The sequence below is a fragment of the Electrophorus electricus genome, chromosome 8 (assembly GCF_013358815.1).
Source record: "Electrophorus electricus isolate fEleEle1 chromosome 8, fEleEle1.pri, whole genome shotgun sequence".
NCBI lineage: Eukaryota > Metazoa > Chordata > Actinopteri > Gymnotiformes > Gymnotidae > Electrophorus > Electrophorus electricus.
The window spans coordinates 16,963,984-16,983,302 of NC_049542.1; the positions used below are offsets into that span (position 1 = coordinate 16,963,984).

Sequence of the window (19,319 nt, forward strand, 5' to 3'; positions counted from 1 at the left end):
TGACACAGCTGCATTTAGCGTGGCGGAGGTATGTGAAACTGGAGCAGTATACAAATATGCACTGTCCAGGGGTCCATGAGGACTGCACTGTAAAATTAGAAATCCCTTGCTGTGGCTTACTTCAACTTTGGGCTTTTTAAAATAAATACCTACATTTTACTGGCATCACTTTAATTCTATTGTTAATGTTGTCTTTGTCGTTCAAAATAGCAGGACAAAATTTATTTTACTCTACTCACATATGTTAAAACAAACCATAAGTCTTTTTATTTTTCTTTTTTTAATGTATCCCTTTTAGTGAAAAGCAACAGTTGTTGAGAAATGCAATCCAGCTTCATTTTGATGCAAATTTACAGTGCAAAGAAGACCATACAGCCAACATGTACTGTACACAGCTTAATCCACCATAGTTAAACAGGAGTTAATTACACATTTTAATCAAATTAATAGAGCTCCGCAACATTAGTAAAATTAAGTATGATCTTCAGACATATTTCTTTTTAACAGCTAGTCCAGTGTGATGCTTCCACATGCAAATTAAAGGAGGAGCATGCAACTGCAGATTGACACTAAATAGGATTGAATGGCTAGAGATAAGGACATTTTGTTAAATCACTCTCAAGCCAAAAATCAGCCACTTACCAAGCACATAACTGTGTACAAGTTTAATTTACAAAAGATTTACATGTGTCCTTTTCATATTTGTTCCCGTTTTCAGTTTGCTGAGGTTTTCCAGTCTCCCCTTACAGATTATTATAATACTTTTTTGTAAGAAAGTAGGATTAGAACACAGTGTGAGGCTCCAATGATAAAACAGACTGCAAAGCCATCATCAGTGGAGATGTGTGGTTGCACTAGTTAATGTCAGGATGTGCTTTTGTATGATTACATGATAATTCTGCTATGATAATGAAGGCGAAAGAATGGATCATAAATCAGCCACTCGGAAATTGAACCCCTAATAAATCACATTGGCCAGTGCAAAAAAGCTCATCAGAGTGGAGCCCCAGGAGTGAGATCTATTTCGCATGAACTGAAGTACTCGGGTGTAGTTCAGCAAACCTCAGCACACTGAAAATCAACCATGCGGTTTAGTCCTTCTCCCATTTAACATTGCATACTACAGTAAAGTGTAAATAAATAATGTAGCACAGAAGCAAAACTATATTCTTTCTGCTTATTAATGATACGCAGTTAAGAGTTATTTTTTACAATACTGTCAGAGGAAAAAAATAATCTAGTATTCAAACAAATCTAGTGTACAAACATTTCACATTAGGCAAAATGAAGGAAAAAACACTACATAAATATGCAACAAAGTTCACAAATAAAACAAGGGAGACAAAGAGAATGAGGGTGAACATTTTATCAATCGATTTTCATGGAATTTTCAATACTGACCTAGGGAACTATACAAAAAGCACACTCCACAACCATACTTTCCTTCATTCAAGGGAAAAACAACCCTCTCCAATGTCTCACCAACATATATACCTTTAAATATATACACAGGCTTTATGTTGGCATCTAGATAGTGTTGTTTTAAGTCAATTCAACCTCTTCCCAACAGTAGCTATTTGATCTTTGCTTCCAAAGTGGTGATGTCACATGTATTCTCCATGTAACACCACAGCTATTCTTATAGATATGCCTTAAACTAAGGGAAGTGGCTAATCTTCATGACTATTTACAGCTACATAAGATTACTTGGAGAGGTATCTCTGATCTGTTAATTCTGCCATTCTTGCTGTTTTAGTTTACCATGCAGAGTACCAGTAAAAGCACTGGTGGGATGAATAGAGAGGAGGTAAGGAGTGATTAGACCTCCCAATCTGATCCTTTGCTTCTCTACACCACATATCACTGTCCTCTCAGTCAATGCCCTCTCTTTGTTGCTGCTGTGTTAAACAATAGAGTGCCAAGCTCACAGAGGTAAGATCAAGAAGGTTTCTGCTCATGCAGTTTGAATGTGACTGGTGAATCATACTACACTGTACCATTTTCAAACACAATGAAGCTGTTTCAACAGGAGGGGCTGGGCAAGCAGAGGACATAGTGTACAATGTAAAGGACTTTAAATGGGTCTTTACTTTGTTAAAATATATAACCTCCTTGCTGCTTTCCATGCCAGGCCTGCTGGATGCATAGAGCTACTGGTCTGACCACCCTGTACATCGGCTAAACAGGGGAAATGTTGAGAAAAGAGGTGTAAAGGGTAGTGGAGTGACATGGAATATGACAAGAAAAGTGCAACGGTATCATTCCGGAAGTAGTTGAGTGCACCTCCTTCCTGTGCTACCAGTGAGAGCCCTCACTCCCGGGAGCGGCCCACTATAGCCAGGAGGTACATGAAGATGTTGACGATGTCAGTGTAGAGGTTTAGCGCAGCAAAGATGTACTCCTCTGGGCTTAAGGCCAGCTTCTTGTTGCCTAGAAGAAGCTGAGTGTCAACAGCCAAGAACTGAGGGAAGAATACACAAACATTTAGTTGTCTGTTCATAAGAATGACATAATTAAACTTAATGTCTGAATAAGTTCAAATCATGTTTAAGCACGGCAACGAATTTGTGAACTTGTATAAATCCATGTAATATCGTGTATTTAGTGTCTGATAAACATGTTTTCAGCTTGATCTTCCTTACCTGATTTTACAACACTGATCTAAAAAAAATAAATAAATCCAAACTGGACCGAACCTTAGTCCCCTTATATCGTCTCTTATTTCACCTTATGAACCTAAAATCTGAAGGCTTCTAAAACAGAGGTTGCTAATTAAGGACTACTTAATTTATATCCCTGTGCATAGAGTGTTACTCAGGCCTGAAAATGAAATGAAAAGATGGATAAACAAGATATAGAGGTTTGGAACAAAAAGCAAGATCTTGGGGGTATTGCTTTTGAAAGCTTACTCTTTTAACACAAGACATTAAGACTGTTTCCAAACCTCATATCAATCAGTAATTACTGATACTTCGTTTACTCAAGACAACCCATTTATAACCCTTATTTGCAGGAAAGGTCCAACTTCTATACTGAAATCTTTCAACACCAAAGAAGCAAACCCTTGTTATTTGCAGGTCAGTGTAATTTACATCAATACATGACATTAAAATGAATATGAGCTTGGTTTAGGTTATAACTAGTTCATGTTACTATTAGTCACATGGAGCCATGTTATCAGCTGTAATATAACCAGTTATATCAGTATAACGTTGTGTAGTTAAACATACATACTGTCATATTAATAAATATATTTAAATCTGCCAAATACTAAAGGTTTATCAAATCTAATCTAAACAAAGCATCACATGATTAAGCATGTTGGCTTTTTGAAAGCCATATATCTTCACAGACATCAAACCATTTAAACCAAGGTGTGGCTGCGTATAACATGTCAAAGGTGCATCAGTTCACAAAAAAAAAAACCAACTTTAATTAGGTTTATTTAAAATTACTATGAGATATTGTGTTGGATCATTGCAAGCAGCATATTGGGTACCAATATACTGTAAACGTCCTCCTCAACAATTACAGCAATTGACTCATGCAGATCCCATGACCTTGCTGTTACTAGCACTATGCTCTATGTGCTCTACCATGTGAGGTACTGGAGTATTATGCCTATCAAGGGCTACTTACACAGGTAAAGAGCAGAGCTCCCAGAGAGGCATAGACGATGTGCAGGATCTTGTGACGGATGAAGATGCAGAGGATTGAGAAGAGGAGGAGCACAATGAGGCACACGAAGAGCACACCCCGGCAGGAAGTGAAGTCATATTTGCTCTGGTTTGAAAGAGAAAATTCCAAATGTGGAAAATTCAGAACCAATGTGTTGAACTAGATTTTGCTTTCTCAATAAATAGTTAAACATATGTACTGCATATTCTCTTTCAAAATCAATTACCATCACATGATGGTAAAGTTAATTACCAATCATTTTATGGTAATAACTGCTTTTTTCAATATACCAAATGCACAGAAACAGAAAACATAAGACAAAAGTGGACATAAGTGCATCAAATTATCAGACACACAGTGAACAACAGTTAAGAGGTGCTCCAAGAGGAAAGTATGGACAGCAGACTGACCTGCAAGGAGAAAAGCACCACAGTGAAACACACCACTGCAGTGATGCCTACAGCCATGATGACCGTGTCTGTATCATAGAAGCTGGCGATCATCCCCACCATGTAGGACAGGCTAAGAGTCAGAATGGACTGAGAGAGAGAAAGTGACAGAGACAGAGAGAGAGAGAGGAGATGGGAAGAAAACGAGAGAGTGATTGAAAAACTTTTCTTGCACATTTCTTGAACACTCAAACCTGATGCAAGAATCTAGACAAATCCAGACCTTGGAACAAATATGTTTAAAACATTTACATGCAGCCAGGTCCCATTAAGGCAGTCATTATCAGTACAGGTGTAACTGGGATTAAATTATTATATCATAGTAAACCGAGTCCAGTCTTTAACTAAAATCTGACATGCATAGTACCAGCCAGTAAAATCTACCATTCTGGTAGTATCGTACCAGTGCTACCAGGTTCCAAGGGTGTTTGCGGCGAAATTCTCCACAGCAGCTGAGCACAATAAGGGCCACAAAGAAGACGGCGTAGGATACATAATACGTCCACCGATTTTGTCTCACAAACAGTTTGACATCGTTCGAAAAGGTGAAGAGAGCAACAAAGGAAAACGTCACCGTCAGCTGTACGGTTAAGACCATGAACACCTGAGAACAGTGAGAGATCACAGAGGTTAGAGAAACCTTGAGAGGACAGCTCAGAAACGCTGCCTCTAAAATTAGTTTGTGTGCTAACTAGAAACCATCTTAAAAACAAATAAATACTCAAGTTATCGTAATATCCACAGACAAATGATTCTTACATTTCTCTGACATTAAAAGAACTTATGGCCTTCTCTGGTCTCTTACCTTTCTGATGAAGGCTTGCCGAATAGTTTTGTCCTCCCAGCCAGAGTTAGCAAACCCATCGTTGTCATAGTAAGAAGGGGGCCCATCTCCACCATGATAACCTGGACTGTCCATAGGATCTGACAAAAGCAAATAGTTACTTCCAACTCTCCTTGTCATTCACCTGTCCAAAGAATAACAATGGTCCAAACATCACTTATGTTGCAGCTGAAATGACAATTGTTTTGTGAAAATCTTAGGTCTAGAATGGTAGAAACTTCATTAACATTCTCTGTAATAAAACAGTTCCCATATTTGTGACTGGTAGCATCCAATGTTTTTTTTTTTTTTTTTTTTTACTAGTGATATGTAACATTCTTGTCACGCCTTCCAGCCAGACTTCACACTAAACTTCCCACAAAGCCGTAGTTCAATCAAAGTCACCTGATTAACCTGTTTTAGCACCACATATAAGCCTAGTTGATCCTGTCAAAAGTCTCATCTGCTAGCCACGTTTCTGAGATTTGGACACATTTATGAACTCTTTTGCCTGCTATTGGATTTACGTCTGTCTATGCCCTTTTGGATTTGGTTCCTGTTTACTGGATATCTGGATTTGACCCTTGCCTGTGTTGCAACTATGTCTTTGGATAACCCATCATTAAACTGCAAATACATGGACCCGACTCTTCCTCATTCTGACAAATGTGACAGAAGACTTTGCCAACATTGGAGTTGGCAGTTACCATATACCCAACATTAGGATGCATAAGTAAGAATTTTACTTCCTCACGCTCCCCAACCAGTCTACGAAGGAGAATGTCTCTGGAGGTTGGCAGCACATTGGCGGACACACTTGACTGGCTCAATGAACTTACGTTTCAGGAGAGAGCCAGATTCGCTTATATCACGGGTTATGCTATGGCCCTGGTGGAGATGTCTAACACATAATGGAATATATCCACCCAACCTCCATTTTACTTACCAGCCCCAGACACCGTAGATGTTAAGCCTAAGAGTCCAGCCGTAAGAAGAACAAAAAAAAAAGGTCCAAAGGTCAAAATGAGTCATCTTAAGCTGAGCCCCTGCCTGTTTCTACTCTGTAGCCCAAGACCCTGACCCCTGAGAGGGAAGCATCCAAGTTTTTTTTATTATTATTAGGGGGTGGTGGGGTCTATGCACCGGCTTTGGGTCATCAAGTCCCAGCAGGCTTGCCCCATGGAACATGTGGGGAGGACTATGGGCCTGAGGCACTGTACAGGGTTTTAGCTTTCTGTGTTCCCCTGGTTCTGGACACTGGCGAGGAATGCGATGGCCAGCCTCCTGACACTGGAAGGAAACATGACAGCCAGCCTCCTGACATTGACAAGGAACGCTACGGCCAGCCTCCTGACACCAGCAAGGTACACAACAGCCATCCTCTGGATCTTGCTCAGGCCATGTCCAGTGCGCATGGGAGATATTCAGGCCAGGTCTGGCGCACTTGGGGACAGTCAGGCCATTTCTGCAGCACCTCTGATCAAGCCGTCAGAAGCAGCCACACCTTCATGACCCGCAACTAACTGATGCCGCACCTTAGGACCTGTTATCTGCAGCAGCTGTATCTCCAGACTCATCACTTGAAGCAGCTGTGTCTACAGACAAGACGTCAGTAGCTGCTGCACCTTGTTCTCAAATAAACTGCATCCGCTATACTGCACTATGTCTCTGTTCGTGTTATGAATGTGACAATTCCTTTTCAGAAATGTACTGATATGATCAAGGTTCCATTCACAACTTTTGTCTAATTTTATAATAACATATGATAGGAATATGGAAAAGGAACTATTTAGCAAGGTATTCCATTTTTGAGAAAAGAGAAAACCTACAATACTGCAGAAAAATAATTCTAGTAATATAACAGCAAAAACCTGCTAAATTGCCAATATTGTCAAATTGTATTCAAAGTTGCTCATGCAACTGAAGTATTTTACCTCTTTTGGAGGGGCCTGGTATATTCCAGAGTAACTTTTCAGATAACTGCAATACTATAATCAGTTTATCCAAAAATGATTTTCAGTCTTTTGTGCATATCAGCACAAAAGCATATTATATAGAATTAGAATTAAAATAGAAACAAAAAAAAGGAAAGAAGCACAGTCATAATGTTAAGTACAGTTATGTGCAAAATAATAGCAGTCTAACATCACTAATGTATTTAATTACTGATTTTGAACACTGCTATTATTTTGCACATAACTGTATATTTTAATATTGGCAATTCCTTTTGTCAAAAAGTAATTCCAAAACAAATAACTTGTTGCTATACAACTCTAACAACTGCCTGCCTAACAGTATGAATGGCATATAGCACTACCAAGTAATGTTCATTTTGAAAGCAAAAATAAGCAAAGTGAAAGTAAGATGAAAGGAACAAGATTTTTTTTTTTTACTAAGATCTAATTTAGTTATTTATTAGTGTTACCTCATTATTTGTATATGTTAATCTGCAGACATTCATTCATTCATAAAAAAAGACTGCTCTATAGGGCATGTGTTCAACATGCATGAAACAACATGGCTCGATTCACTGGTGGCAGCAAGCTTAATTATTCTGCAGTCACAGAAGTTGACATGAAAGTTTTTAAGGTAATGGCACACTTGGAATTTGTGTATCTGCAGTCACACTCTCCTTCAGAGTCTCACCAAATGGGCTGCAGGTCCTATGTTATCTTATAGAGGTCTCCCACTGTACTCATTTCCCATTGTGTAGGCACAAAACAACTAAGGGTTGGGTACATAAAGTAGAGAATATGTAGAGAGAATCACCACTCTGTAATCTCTTCTGCATTTGTCAGATGCTATAAATGCCCATTCATTGAGGATTCATTTGCTTTTGCCCAATGGCGTTTTGCCAGTCATTTTTTTTTACATAGAGAGAGGATAAAAACTGGCTAGGTTCCTCTTATATTGGCTCTGGCATAAAGCATAAATTCATTACTTAACAACATGTCAGCAGGGTGATACAGTTTTGGTGTGAAAAACCTGTGCTGTTATCATGAATATCAACATGGGTAGAACACTTCTCAACCAATCAGACTGTGAGGTCAGAACCAACTGATGTATAATTGTAATATTTTTGAATCATAACTTTGCTTATAAGCCAAACTGAAATTTGTGACACTAACCAATGCACAGTTAATCAGATAAGTGAAAGCAAGATAAAAATATAGTTACATGTAACCCAATAGCAATGTTATATGGTGTTCATAAAAGCTTACTGGTGAGCATACCTAAACAAATAAGTACCATATATTTACAATTCATGTTGAATTTCATCAAACAAGCTAATGTGATCAATTTTGGGGCAGCTAATATTGAGGTGCCACTGCTCAATATTTAAGGAGAAAATATTTGAGAAATTTTGACTTCTTATGGAAAATCTTGTTTAATAATTTCTTTAAAATCTTCTCAATACTTACCAGCATGGTCCCCACCGAAGCCAGACTGACCAGGCCCCTGCTGATAGGGGCCTTGTGGGTATGGCCCCTGAGGGTATGGCCCCTGAGGGTATGGACCTTGAGGGTATGGCATTTGTGGAAAGGGCATCTGAGGGTATGGTCCAGGAGGGAAAGCTGGTGCTCCCTGGGCATAACCCGGCTGGCCATATGGTCCTGGTGCTGGGTAAGGGGGCCCGCCTGGAGCCTGCATGTAGTTGGGTGGAGGTATCCCAAAGCCATCAGGTTGGGGTGGGCCATAGACATTATTGTGAAGTTGTTTGTCCTCCCCCATTATAGGGTAACCATGCTTGTCCTGGGACATGTCTCCTTTCCTCAATATGATCCTGCTGGATGGATGGATACAGAGACAGGGAGGGAGAGAAAGACAGTTTCAACAAATCAAATGAGCATTCAAAGAGTATTTAAATCATTTCTGTTAACAAAAATCCAGACTGCTCTCCTTCACCAAATTGTACTTATAGAGTGAGGTTTTCAGCTATGGCATAAAGTCTGAACGTTTGCATAGTTATAATTTATAAGTTTATAGTTTGCAAGTTATTCATACAGGAAAAAAAGGACTGTTCATCATACCCAACTTTTAGTCAATGATGATAGAATGAAAAGAAAAGGGTAAAACAACCAAAGACCAGGGATAGCGTGATATGAAAAATATTCATTATAGCAGTGACAAAAAAATTATCACTTTTTGTTGGCATCCCAACTGGTAACAGTTCACTGAGAGTACATGGATATTATCTATTAATTCAGTACCTCTATCTCTAAACAGGAAGGTGACTGCATAGAAGGTGGAACTTGAGCATTCCCATCTCTCCAGGGAACAGGTGAGGAAAATCTTTGTCTATAGAAAAACATTCTAGGAATTTGCAAGGGCACCTCCTGATGCTGGAATTCACTGAGCTCCTGAGAGCAACCCATCCTTTCATAAATGTTTGTAGAAGCAGTCTGCATGCCTAGGTGCTTGTTTTATATACCTGTGAAGGTGAATATATGAGAGTAACTTAAGGTTTTTCTTTAATGTGCTACAGTAGGAAAATCTTTGTTTATAGCACAAATAAACATCAGCATTGTTTGTTCCTGGCTACACTGTTTTGTGCCTTGTTTCAGTGATCACCAAAATTGCCTGAAAGGAGAGGTGAGGACAAATACACACGATCCCACTTGGAGATGGAGTGTTGCTACGGACACAGGTGTAACACTGCTTGAATGCAGCATTACATGGCACTGGAACCCCTTGAACAACAACAACAACAACACCCCTGCTCTTGGCAGCATTGCAGTTTCTGTCTCCATGACAATGTTATTCAGCAGTGCTCCAGTTTTAGGACCATGGTTGTCAGAGTGGCAAATGGGTTTGTAAAAATATAAAGGATGGACTGAGACATCAGAACCAAGACTCCTTTCCTTAAGGAAACATTCTACATTGTGTCTGAGAAAATTATTTTTTCCCGCTCAGGTTTTCTCAGTTGTTGAGATGTCTTGCATTTCCTCCAGACTCACACACTCAGCATTGGGAAACAGCGGAATTACATCACACTGTCCCACTTCTGCTGGATGCCAAATCCCATGTGACCTACTTCACTTCTATTACCTCATGTAGCACTGGGGAAGGCTGATATTCTGCCTCCTGTTCTCAACATCTATGTTCACATCAGCACTGATAACAAATACATGTGACTCTCTCAGCAGATCAGATTTATTGGTCCCTTGCATATTTTTACTGGCATGAAGAAAAAAAAATTCACCTACAATTTTCACCTATAAAGAAACAGTTCATTTCAGTCAAAAAATCAGTCAAGCAGTCTCATTTTCTGTCATTTATGAGTAGTGCCCTATAAAATTCAGATGAGAATACCTGTGAAATCAGCATCTGCCTGTGAAATAGCAAATCCTCTGTGAAATAGACTAATTGGGGGTAAGTAAAAGTGGAGTTAAATGCCAGAGGTCGACACTTTTTCTGTTGCTATAGATAAATATGAAAAACTAGTAATGCAAAACCTGCAAGTTCAACTTTTGATTTCTGATGTGGATTTTTTACAAAAATAGTTGTAAAATTCTACAAATGGACAAGACATTTTCCTGTTAAACTTTAATGGATAAATTATTTGTTAGTATCCAAGATTTTACAAAAAACAAAAATGTTTTTGTTAAAATAACACATTTTGCATAAATGTAGTGTCATATGACAGGGTTTCCCTCACATAAGCTCTTAGAAAAAAACACAACAATGCTATTTTGAAAAAAGAAAAACATTTCTGTGATTCATGTATAGTTCTGCAGTAGTTAGCTACTGATTTAAAATCATCATCAATGCATATTGGTTCTGACACAAGCATACAGTTAAAATGATCTGTTCTCAGCCATTCTCATGTCCATCTTGTGAACCTCATCAACAAATCCGATGAGGTACAAGTAAAACGTGGTATAGCTCCTCTGATGGCAAAATCACTGCATTTGAATAAACAGAGAGGAACAGTTTGATCACTGCTGAAAAAACTCCTACAGAAAATACTGTCTTATTATGCACTTTTAACCTGATAGTGTGACACCACTGGCTGTTTACAGGTGCTTCATTATTGTGTTTATTTTTAGATAAAACATGCAGTTAGTCAGTGTTTCTAGCAGGCATGGCTCTATTTCTGTGGCATGGTTCCAATGGAATGCAGAAATGGGTTTGAGCTGTGGCTCAATGTTTATCTGAAGTCAGCATCAGGAGCTGAGTGTGCTTTCTCAGCTTATTCAGAACAGTGGCTGCTGACAGCCCAACTTTCCACACCCTTATTTCTCTTTCACACCTTCACAAATCTTGTGTTACTGTGTTTGTGGGGTATATTCTTGTGTATGAATGCAATCCAACAGTTTGCCTAAACCTAAGCATAAGCTTAACTTTAATTTTAGTAAGAAAATAGAAACCTATTGGCTAGTCTTTCAAATAAAAGGTATGTTGCAAATTTTCCCATCATTATAGACCCATTTGACCCCCATAAAGCACTAAATAAATGTATATGCCCACCCCCACCATGCACATGCACCCACCCACACGCATGCACATGCTCTCACACACATTACAACCTTTTTTTTATAAGATCTGAGGGCCTACATGCAAACATTTTAGAACAGGAGATATTTTTGTGCAAAATCACACTTTTTCTGTTGAAATGGCTGAAAACAGCTGACTGCAGATCTGTTTGGTAAGCTACTGAGTTTGCCACTCAGCCTGGTCTTGCTCCTGGTCCCGGCATGAGAGATGCCGCCCGTGCTGATCCTGGTCCTGTTCCCGGCGTGGGAGACGCCGCCCGTCCTGATCCAGTTTCTGTTCCCAGCGTAAGAGAGACACTGCCCGTCCTGATTCAGTTCCCGGTATGAGAGATGCCGCCCGTTCTGTTACCTGGTCTGTTCCTGTAGCCACGCCTCTGGACCCGCCACTGTTGAATGGTGCTGCCACGCCTCCCGACCCGCCGCCAGTGAACGCCGCAGCCGTGCCTCCGGACCCACCGCTGCTGAATGCGCCACTGTGCCCATCCGTATGTCCTTTCCGGTGCCTGTGTCCGTTTTTGTTCCTGTTCCTTTGTCCCTAGCCTGGTCTGTTTTGTGTTTTTGTTTTCTTCGTCCTTTTGTGCCTCCGGTCGTACCTCGTCTTTTGTTGTTTCTCCTTGGCCTCGCTCGTGGTACTTTTTTGTCCTCAGTCAGTTTCTGTTGTTGGTTCTGCTCCCGCTTCCGCGTCCGCTCCTGCTGCTGTTGTTTCTGCTCCTGTCCCTCTTGCTTCTTTTTCTGACCCTCCTGTTCCTTCAGTTCCTGTGTCTATTCCCGTTTTTGCTCCTGGTTCTTGTTCTGTTCAGTCTTCTCCTGTTGTCCCAGTTTCTGGCCTGTCGGCTCCTGTTTCTCGTCTGGGTCCTGTCCCTGCTCCGCGTCTTGCCCGTTCTGTTCCTGTTGGTGTCTTGTCCTAGTCCTGTATTGTTTTTGTTGGTTCCTGTTTGTGTGTGCCCTGGTGTTATGCGCTTTGGGGTGGGGTACTCTCACGATTAGTCCCTCCCAGCTTCTGTGTTCTGTGTTTGCCCTGTCTTGTGTATATTAGTTCCATAAGCTCTATGACCCTGGACCATTATATCGACTCTGATTTTGGATTTGCCCATAATAAATCTCGATCTTCTTCGCACATGCGATGCCTCCTCACCACTCACCGTTACAGCCACTCTCTAGCACATATTCAAGTTTTTCCTGATCTAGCACACCTCATCTAATTAATGAAGAGCTTGATCATTTGTTCATGAACTGGAGCAGGTGTGCTAGATCAAGGCAAAGTGAAACTGCAGAGCAGTGGGCCCATGACACTGGAACTGAAAGCCCTTTTTCTAAGATGTGATTTATAATTTGTCATTTCAGTCTTACATAGCTATACTAGTACCTTGATAATCAGACTACTCTTAATTTAGGTCAAAATGACAAAATGAAAAATATGAGTACACAAAAAGCCACATACTATGATTTAAGTGCTAATTTTATCCCTATGTAACTACAGGCTATAATAAAAGAATAATGAACAAATTAAAAAAGAGAAGCTAAAAGGGGAGTAAATGAGATTTGCCTAGTTCACCAGGGGTTAAAAAGGAGAATTATCCTTTTACGGGTCACGTGGTGGCTGAAGTAACTGATACTTTGCCTGCCTACAGTTGATGTAGGGCAGGATAGTATCATGGGACGAATTAAGTGGGATGAACTCTAGTGCAGAGAGTTCCAGTCAAACAACATGGGGCTGGAGCAGAGAAACAGCTACCAAATGTCCTCCATTTGTCAGCAAAAGTATGTTGGTAGACATGAGTTCTGCACTGATATCCTTGGTATTGTTTCACAGTGGAGCTGACGGCTTTATGTGGATTAGAAGGCTGATGCCAGTCAATCCCTCCTTGATGTCACAAGAAGATGGTATGTGGGACCTGTATTTAAAACATGCACTCTACATGCTATATCTCTATATGCTATATATATTCCACTGTGAAGCTTATTCAATCAAATTGTATTATTTGCATATGGTAACTAACATCCTGTAAAACTAAGGACATTAGTGGGCATGCTATCTGTTTTATTTCCAATTTTACAATACAAATGATTGTCATTTATACACTAAAATCTTAGATTCAACCAAATATTTGTCATTATTAGTTTGGAGCTGGCCATTTCAAATAGTAAAAAAAGGGTATGCAAATATCTTACAAACTCAAACCTATAAAAGCACCTTGGTTCAGACACAACAACATTTGTCAGAGACATCAACAATTTTTGCTATATTCATCCACTGTTGTTTTTCTTGGAATCATCTCTACAGATGGAAATATACATCAAACCAAACTAGATGAAACTGCAAGTTTTCCCACAAAGCTTCGGTTAGGGAAAAAAAAGTCCCAATTTGATTGTGACTTGTCAGCATGTCTTGTCGCCAAATCACAGTGCAAAGTCGCCTACGCTCATAGGAAATGAATGGTCCCATGCCTCTTTGCTGCTTCCTAGTATGAATGTACAGAATAATTTAAGCTCACTTTTCCCTCTGAACAGTCAAGCAAACATATACAAATCAACAGAAACATGCAAAACATTTCAGTGTGTTCTAGAACTCCAAATGTTCTAATATTTGCATGACTCTCAAAAAATCTACAGTTCACAGCTTTTGTAGCAGAAAAGAGAGGAGAGCAATGAAGTGATTTGAAACACTGAACAAGCAGTTTCCACCAACTCTGAGCCCATTCTTTTTGCAGCAATTGTCAAATTTTTACAGAATTATATTTCCAAATAAACAAAAAGAAAGAAAACTATAAATAGTTAAAACAACCCTGTTTAAAGAATGCTTTTCTATAACCAATGCTGTAATGGCTCATTTCTGATTACTTGCCATTTATAAGATGCTTAACATGTATCTTATTAAAATATATATTATATATAGTAAGAAAGTTGATTACGCTGACAAGGTGAATTCAAATTAGGCCTATATCCATTTAGTAGACCACCAAACTTAAGTATATTCCCCGGAAGTAATCATTGAATAATAAAATGAGGCATGACGGAGGCAAGAAAAAGGAAAAGGGTCTAGTTTCTTGAGTGTTGTTGTAAGTCTTGGGTAATTAGCAGATATCTGATAATGCTGTTTTCTGTGTGCAGACATGTAATGTCCTTATTATTAGCCTATATACAAACTTATAATAGGCCTTATCAACTTCAGTGCAATTTTATCACAGAAACCATCTTACATTTTCTCACTCAACAAATAATTATGTGAGTAGGAAAGTGAACCATTTATTGGGGGTGAGGACAAAGACTGTAATGTGCCATTATACCAAACAAATCACTCTATTTAAATGATGATCACTTTAAGCTGTACCACAAACAGACCCTAAGGATACCCAAAAAGTTTACAGGACATTATGAAGTCTGTAGCATCACTTCCCCAATACCAGCCAATTGCTCTACCTCTCCACCCACTGGAGCCTCCTCCGTTCCACATGCTTGCCTACCCTCCTCTCCACCCACTGACCTCTCCTCTTCTCCAAAATATATTTTTCAGAAAAATGTAAGCTTCCAATAGTTGACAGTAAGGCTGTGAAAAGAATATTGCTACAGCTCCCAATCAAGAGCTTGAATGTGAAGTAAGCATTATAGCTATTTTTTTTTTAATGTAACTTCTAAGCAAGGAAACTATAACACAGTAGAAAATCTTACGTTCTTTCCATTTAGGTGATTAATGCCTACCTGATGCCCAGTGTCAATAAGAATAATCAGCAGCAAGGAACCAAACAGGCACTACACATTGATTACTTTGAGATGACTCACACGTGACAAGGGAAGAGAACCAGACTGAAGGTATGCAAAGATGAAATTTTGATCCTTAATGATACTATAATAACTGGATTATGTAAAAAAATTATGATAATTACTCTATATTATATTTTTTATAGTGTTGCCCTAACAAGAATGGTGTAATTTTGGGGTCTGTAAAAAAGGCCTACCACTGGATATTGACAATAAGTATACATTTATTACTATGTATAGCACCCTTTTTATCTTTCACAAAGATGGACAGCATGTTTAACTAATACACAAGAATTTTGTCTCCAAACCTACACAGGCAATTTTGTGATGGGCTCTTTAGGAAATGCCTCTTCCAAAGTGGACAGATGCTAGACATTTTCAAGGTAGTTTTATGTTCTGTGGTGCCATTAAGTCCAAGGGTAAGCATATCATCAAATGTTGCTTTCTGCCTATGAACTGCCTGAGACCTTTAACAATTGAGCCTCAGCAGTTCATGAACACACATGGTCATTCATGAGAAAGCCGGGATGTGAGGTGTCCGCATTAAGATCGAACACAATCCCACATTCAGTAAGTAAGGTTGCCACATAGTGTGATGTTTGTACTCAAAGTGTTTACTTAATTCGTCTTTTTAGTTTTTAGTCTTATTGGGTTTATAATAATCATATTTCAAATTTGTCCTAGAACCCTAAATGACTCTTCAGCTTGTCTTCACAGGAGAAAGTTAATTCTAGACCCCATAAACATTTTTACACAAAAATCTTGTCAGACAGACGTGTTCTAAAGAGGTTCTGATCTTTTACAGGCTCTACGTAAAATTATGTAGAACTTGTAGCAGGCTAATCAAATTGGTTTATCAGTTGTTTAATAATTTTCAATCTTCCAGTGGTTACTATCAGACTGGTCACATGACTTTTAAACTAATTTGGAGGGGAGTGGGTTTTTTTTGGGGGGGAGGGGTTGTGTCATTTAACTCTTTTTTTCAGTTACACATTGTGGAGTTAGGAGTAACAATAGGTTCACTGGGCTACCATAACTGCCATAACCATAACTACCATGGTGAACTCTAGGCCATGCCCTCTCTATACACCCCCAATTATGAGTGCTTTATTGTCTTAAAAAGTAAAGGGATGGTAATTCATCTGAAAGATTTGTTTAGTGCTTTGATATTATTTTTGTAATCTTTCTGGGGTCAGGATCTGGCAAAAATGGTGACCCCTGTGCCAAACCTGGTCACAAATGCTGTTCTGGCTGAAGAAGCAAAGTCATGTGAAAAGACTTGATCAGTGCTTGACCTCTGATATCTGGAGTTAAAGTGAGATCACATTCTAGCAGCTGTCAGACTCCTGTGTCATAGCTGTTCTGTACACTCCTGTCGCAAATGTCTTTTTGGCTGAAAAAGTGAAGAGGTGGTAAGTCATGTGAAAATATTTCAGGAGTGTTTCACATTTGATCTCTGGAGTTATAGTGGGGTTACACATTCTAACTGAAGCTGTCTGACATGGTCACTCCAGTGCCAAGGCTGTGCTGTAAAATCCTGTCATGAATGCCTTTTTGGCTGAAAAAGCGAAAGCATGATGAGTCATCTAAAAAGACTTGGATTTTTCACTTACTCTACTTTTTTCTGTATTTACTTTGGGGATATGATAATGGATGGCATAATTGTGATCCCTTGTTACTGTCCAACCTTCTAACCTTATAGCATATGGCATTCTAGAGAAAACCTGGAGTCAAACATTGCCTACTTTCATTTGTGTCAAATGTAAACAAACAACATGCAAATGCTTCTCATTGTTAGTTCGAAAATAATTTAGTAAGTAGTTAAGAATTTATGTATTTTTTCTACCCAATACACATATGTTCTAAACTGGATTAAACAACAAAAACAAGACTAAATTTAAAGCCTACAGACAATTTACATAGCCTGCCTAAATAACTCCTGCACATGAATGAGTCTGTGGTTGGTTTTGACAAGTAAATTTCCTGACATTGCAAAACAGTGTTCCTTAAAGTCACAAAATTTGATTGTGATGCAGTTCAATGTTACAACTGTCACACTAATGTCATGCAAATATCTCAAAAAGTAAAATGTCTAGTTACTTTGAACAGGAGCTCCAGAGTATTTACACAAATTATGGAAATCACAATTTCACAAAGTGATCACCAAATTCATTGTGATGCATTGTAATTACACTGATATGCAAATTATATAGCCAAAATCAAAATAGCTATAACACTAGACCCCATCTTGTTTGCATAGTCATTTTCAGATTCCATCCAATTCAGAAAAAAACAGGATCTTACTTCCCTTTTCCACTTTGATTTGGAATGAAAATCTAGAGCAATGGGCAAATCAACTTTAAACAACTTTATGTCATAACCACCTCCAGTATCTGTAAACATGATTTATGTGGTGCTGAATGAATTAAAAATACCTTAAATAAGGGGATGTTACATCATTTTAAGATATATTACAATTAAACGAAAGAGAAATTGTTTTGGAATTATTTCATTTGCTGTTTCAGTGTGCTGCCTGAATCAGGCTATGATTTTAAGTTTTAAGTTGATGACTAATTAAATGAGATCCGACGAAGTAACTCAGTACATGGAGTAGTCTTTTCACTAGATACTTTTACTTAAATTATCCTTTAAATTAGTACTTTTACTTATACTTGAGAAATTATTATTTTAGAGTAAAATTACTTTTATGTCGAGTAGAGTTTTTTACTACCCACTTCTGGTGAGGTCTTGGCCTAAACGTCGTGAAGCAGAGGAGGTTGTGGCGACTGGTCAAATTGTCAGAATTCATCACTTGTGTTTAAGAACCAACAAACAAAATATCACGATGCCACATTATATCAACGTGGAAGAATTTAACATAACCTGATATATAAAAACAAATCCGCTAGGCAAATAAGATATTTTCATTTGTTTGTGAAGGCTAACTTCTTAATACGTAGGATAGGTAACCTAAGATGACTTAACTGAATCCGATAACCCGGATTCATAATAATAGGTAGCAATATCAGTAACCTAGTCAGCTGATGAAAAAACGTCGGTAACAAAATAGTTTATTTATAACCATATTTATAGCTACACGTAAATGGAGAAGGTCGCTTGTAAGAAAGCTGAGATAGCTAACCTAGCGTTAACAACACAAGGTGCCCCGCAGGTATCTATCTAGGTTAACTTGTCAACTACGATAGCTGGCCACTGTGGTTTGCTGTCCACTCAAAGAAATACTAGCGCCAGGTCTAATCTAACATAACCTATTAGATCTGGACAGCTAGCCATCTTGCTGTCTACAACAAATTAAAATAGATTACTTTACAAAAATGTCATTAATATATTAGCTAGTTAATTGATTTCTGTAGCTAGGTTATATTAGTCGGCGACTTACACAAATATGTCAGACGCGGTGCTGTCGACCGCTAACTAGCCAGCTAGGAAAGATGGAAATTAAAGAATAAATGTTTATCTTTTAAAACCGGCGTAGTTGGCTGTGTGTCCTGATGACTTAGCGGTTGATCACCAACCTGCATTAAGCTGATAATGATGGTGATGTGTTGCTATGGCTAGCTGGCTGCGTAACGGTACGCAGCTAGCTAAATAAGACATGCTAGCTATCTATATTAAAAATATAAGACAGCTAAATACATTTGGTAAAATATTCCTACTTGAGCTGTGTAGGCTGAAACTGAGGGAGGCGGACTGCGAAATGCTTGCTCCGTTACGAAGCAAAAAAAACCCCATCACGAGCTAGTGATAACCTAGGTTACGTTTCACTCATTAAACCTCAAACCATCATAACGTTAACATATTTAATGGATAGAAACGTTTTTACGTATTTAAAAATAAATACAACGATGACATTCTTACCCTTTTGCTGTATACAACTGTCGTTTTCAGTCCAACAACAAAATTAAGCTTTGTTGGTATTGCTTCGAGGTGGTATTGCAGCCGGGGAACGACGATCACTCAGTGGTCTATTCGTTAGCTTGTTCTGTATCTAATGACGAGTCGCCCCCCGCAACCGGATCGAAGCAATAACATCTGACGTCATTTCGAAGGTCATATGACAGTAGAAAACCCTAAACCACAACATTACGGAAT

At 38.8% G+C, this 19,319-nt stretch overlaps 1 protein-coding gene across 2 annotated transcripts; it reads right to left on the minus strand.

Moving 5' to 3' along the window:
- Positions 1-263: 263 nt before the first annotated feature.
- On the minus strand, positions 264-19,230 carry grinaa (glutamate receptor, ionotropic, N-methyl D-aspartate-associated protein 1a (glutamate binding)). Of its 2 annotated transcripts, none has more exons than XM_027025447.2 (7): positions 19,086-19,230; positions 8,373-8,734; positions 4,933-5,051; positions 4,531-4,731; positions 4,089-4,217; positions 3,640-3,783; positions 264-2,461 (listed from the first exon to the last, which is right to left on the minus strand). In XM_027025447.2, exons 2-7 carry the CDS (start codon positions 8,710-8,712, stop codon positions 2,312-2,314), a joined length of 1,083 nt encoding a protein of 360 aa, XP_026881248.1. In that variant the 5' UTR covers positions 8,713-8,734; positions 19,086-19,230; the 3' UTR covers positions 264-2,311. The 2 variants fall into 2 exon arrangements, with proteins under 2 accessions (XP_026881248.1, XP_026881247.1); XM_027025446.2 differs by having other exon boundaries at positions 8,373-8,737.
- Positions 19,231-19,319: the final 89 nt, after the last annotated feature.

Excerpts from the sequence above, each read along its gene's own strand:
- grinaa (XM_027025447.2), bottom strand. The coding sequence starts at position 8,712 with ATGTCCCAGGACAAGCATGGTTACCCTATAATGGGGGAGGACAAACAA. Across the intron at positions 4,218-4,530 it reads CTTGGAACCTGGTAGCACTG|TCCATTCTGACTCTTAGCCT; the intron begins GTACGATACTAC and ends TCTCTCTCTCAG. Across the intron at positions 2,462-3,639 it reads GAGCTCTGCTCTTTACCTGT|TTCTTGGCTGTTGACACTCA; the intron begins GTAAGTAGCCCT and ends TTCTTCCCTCAG.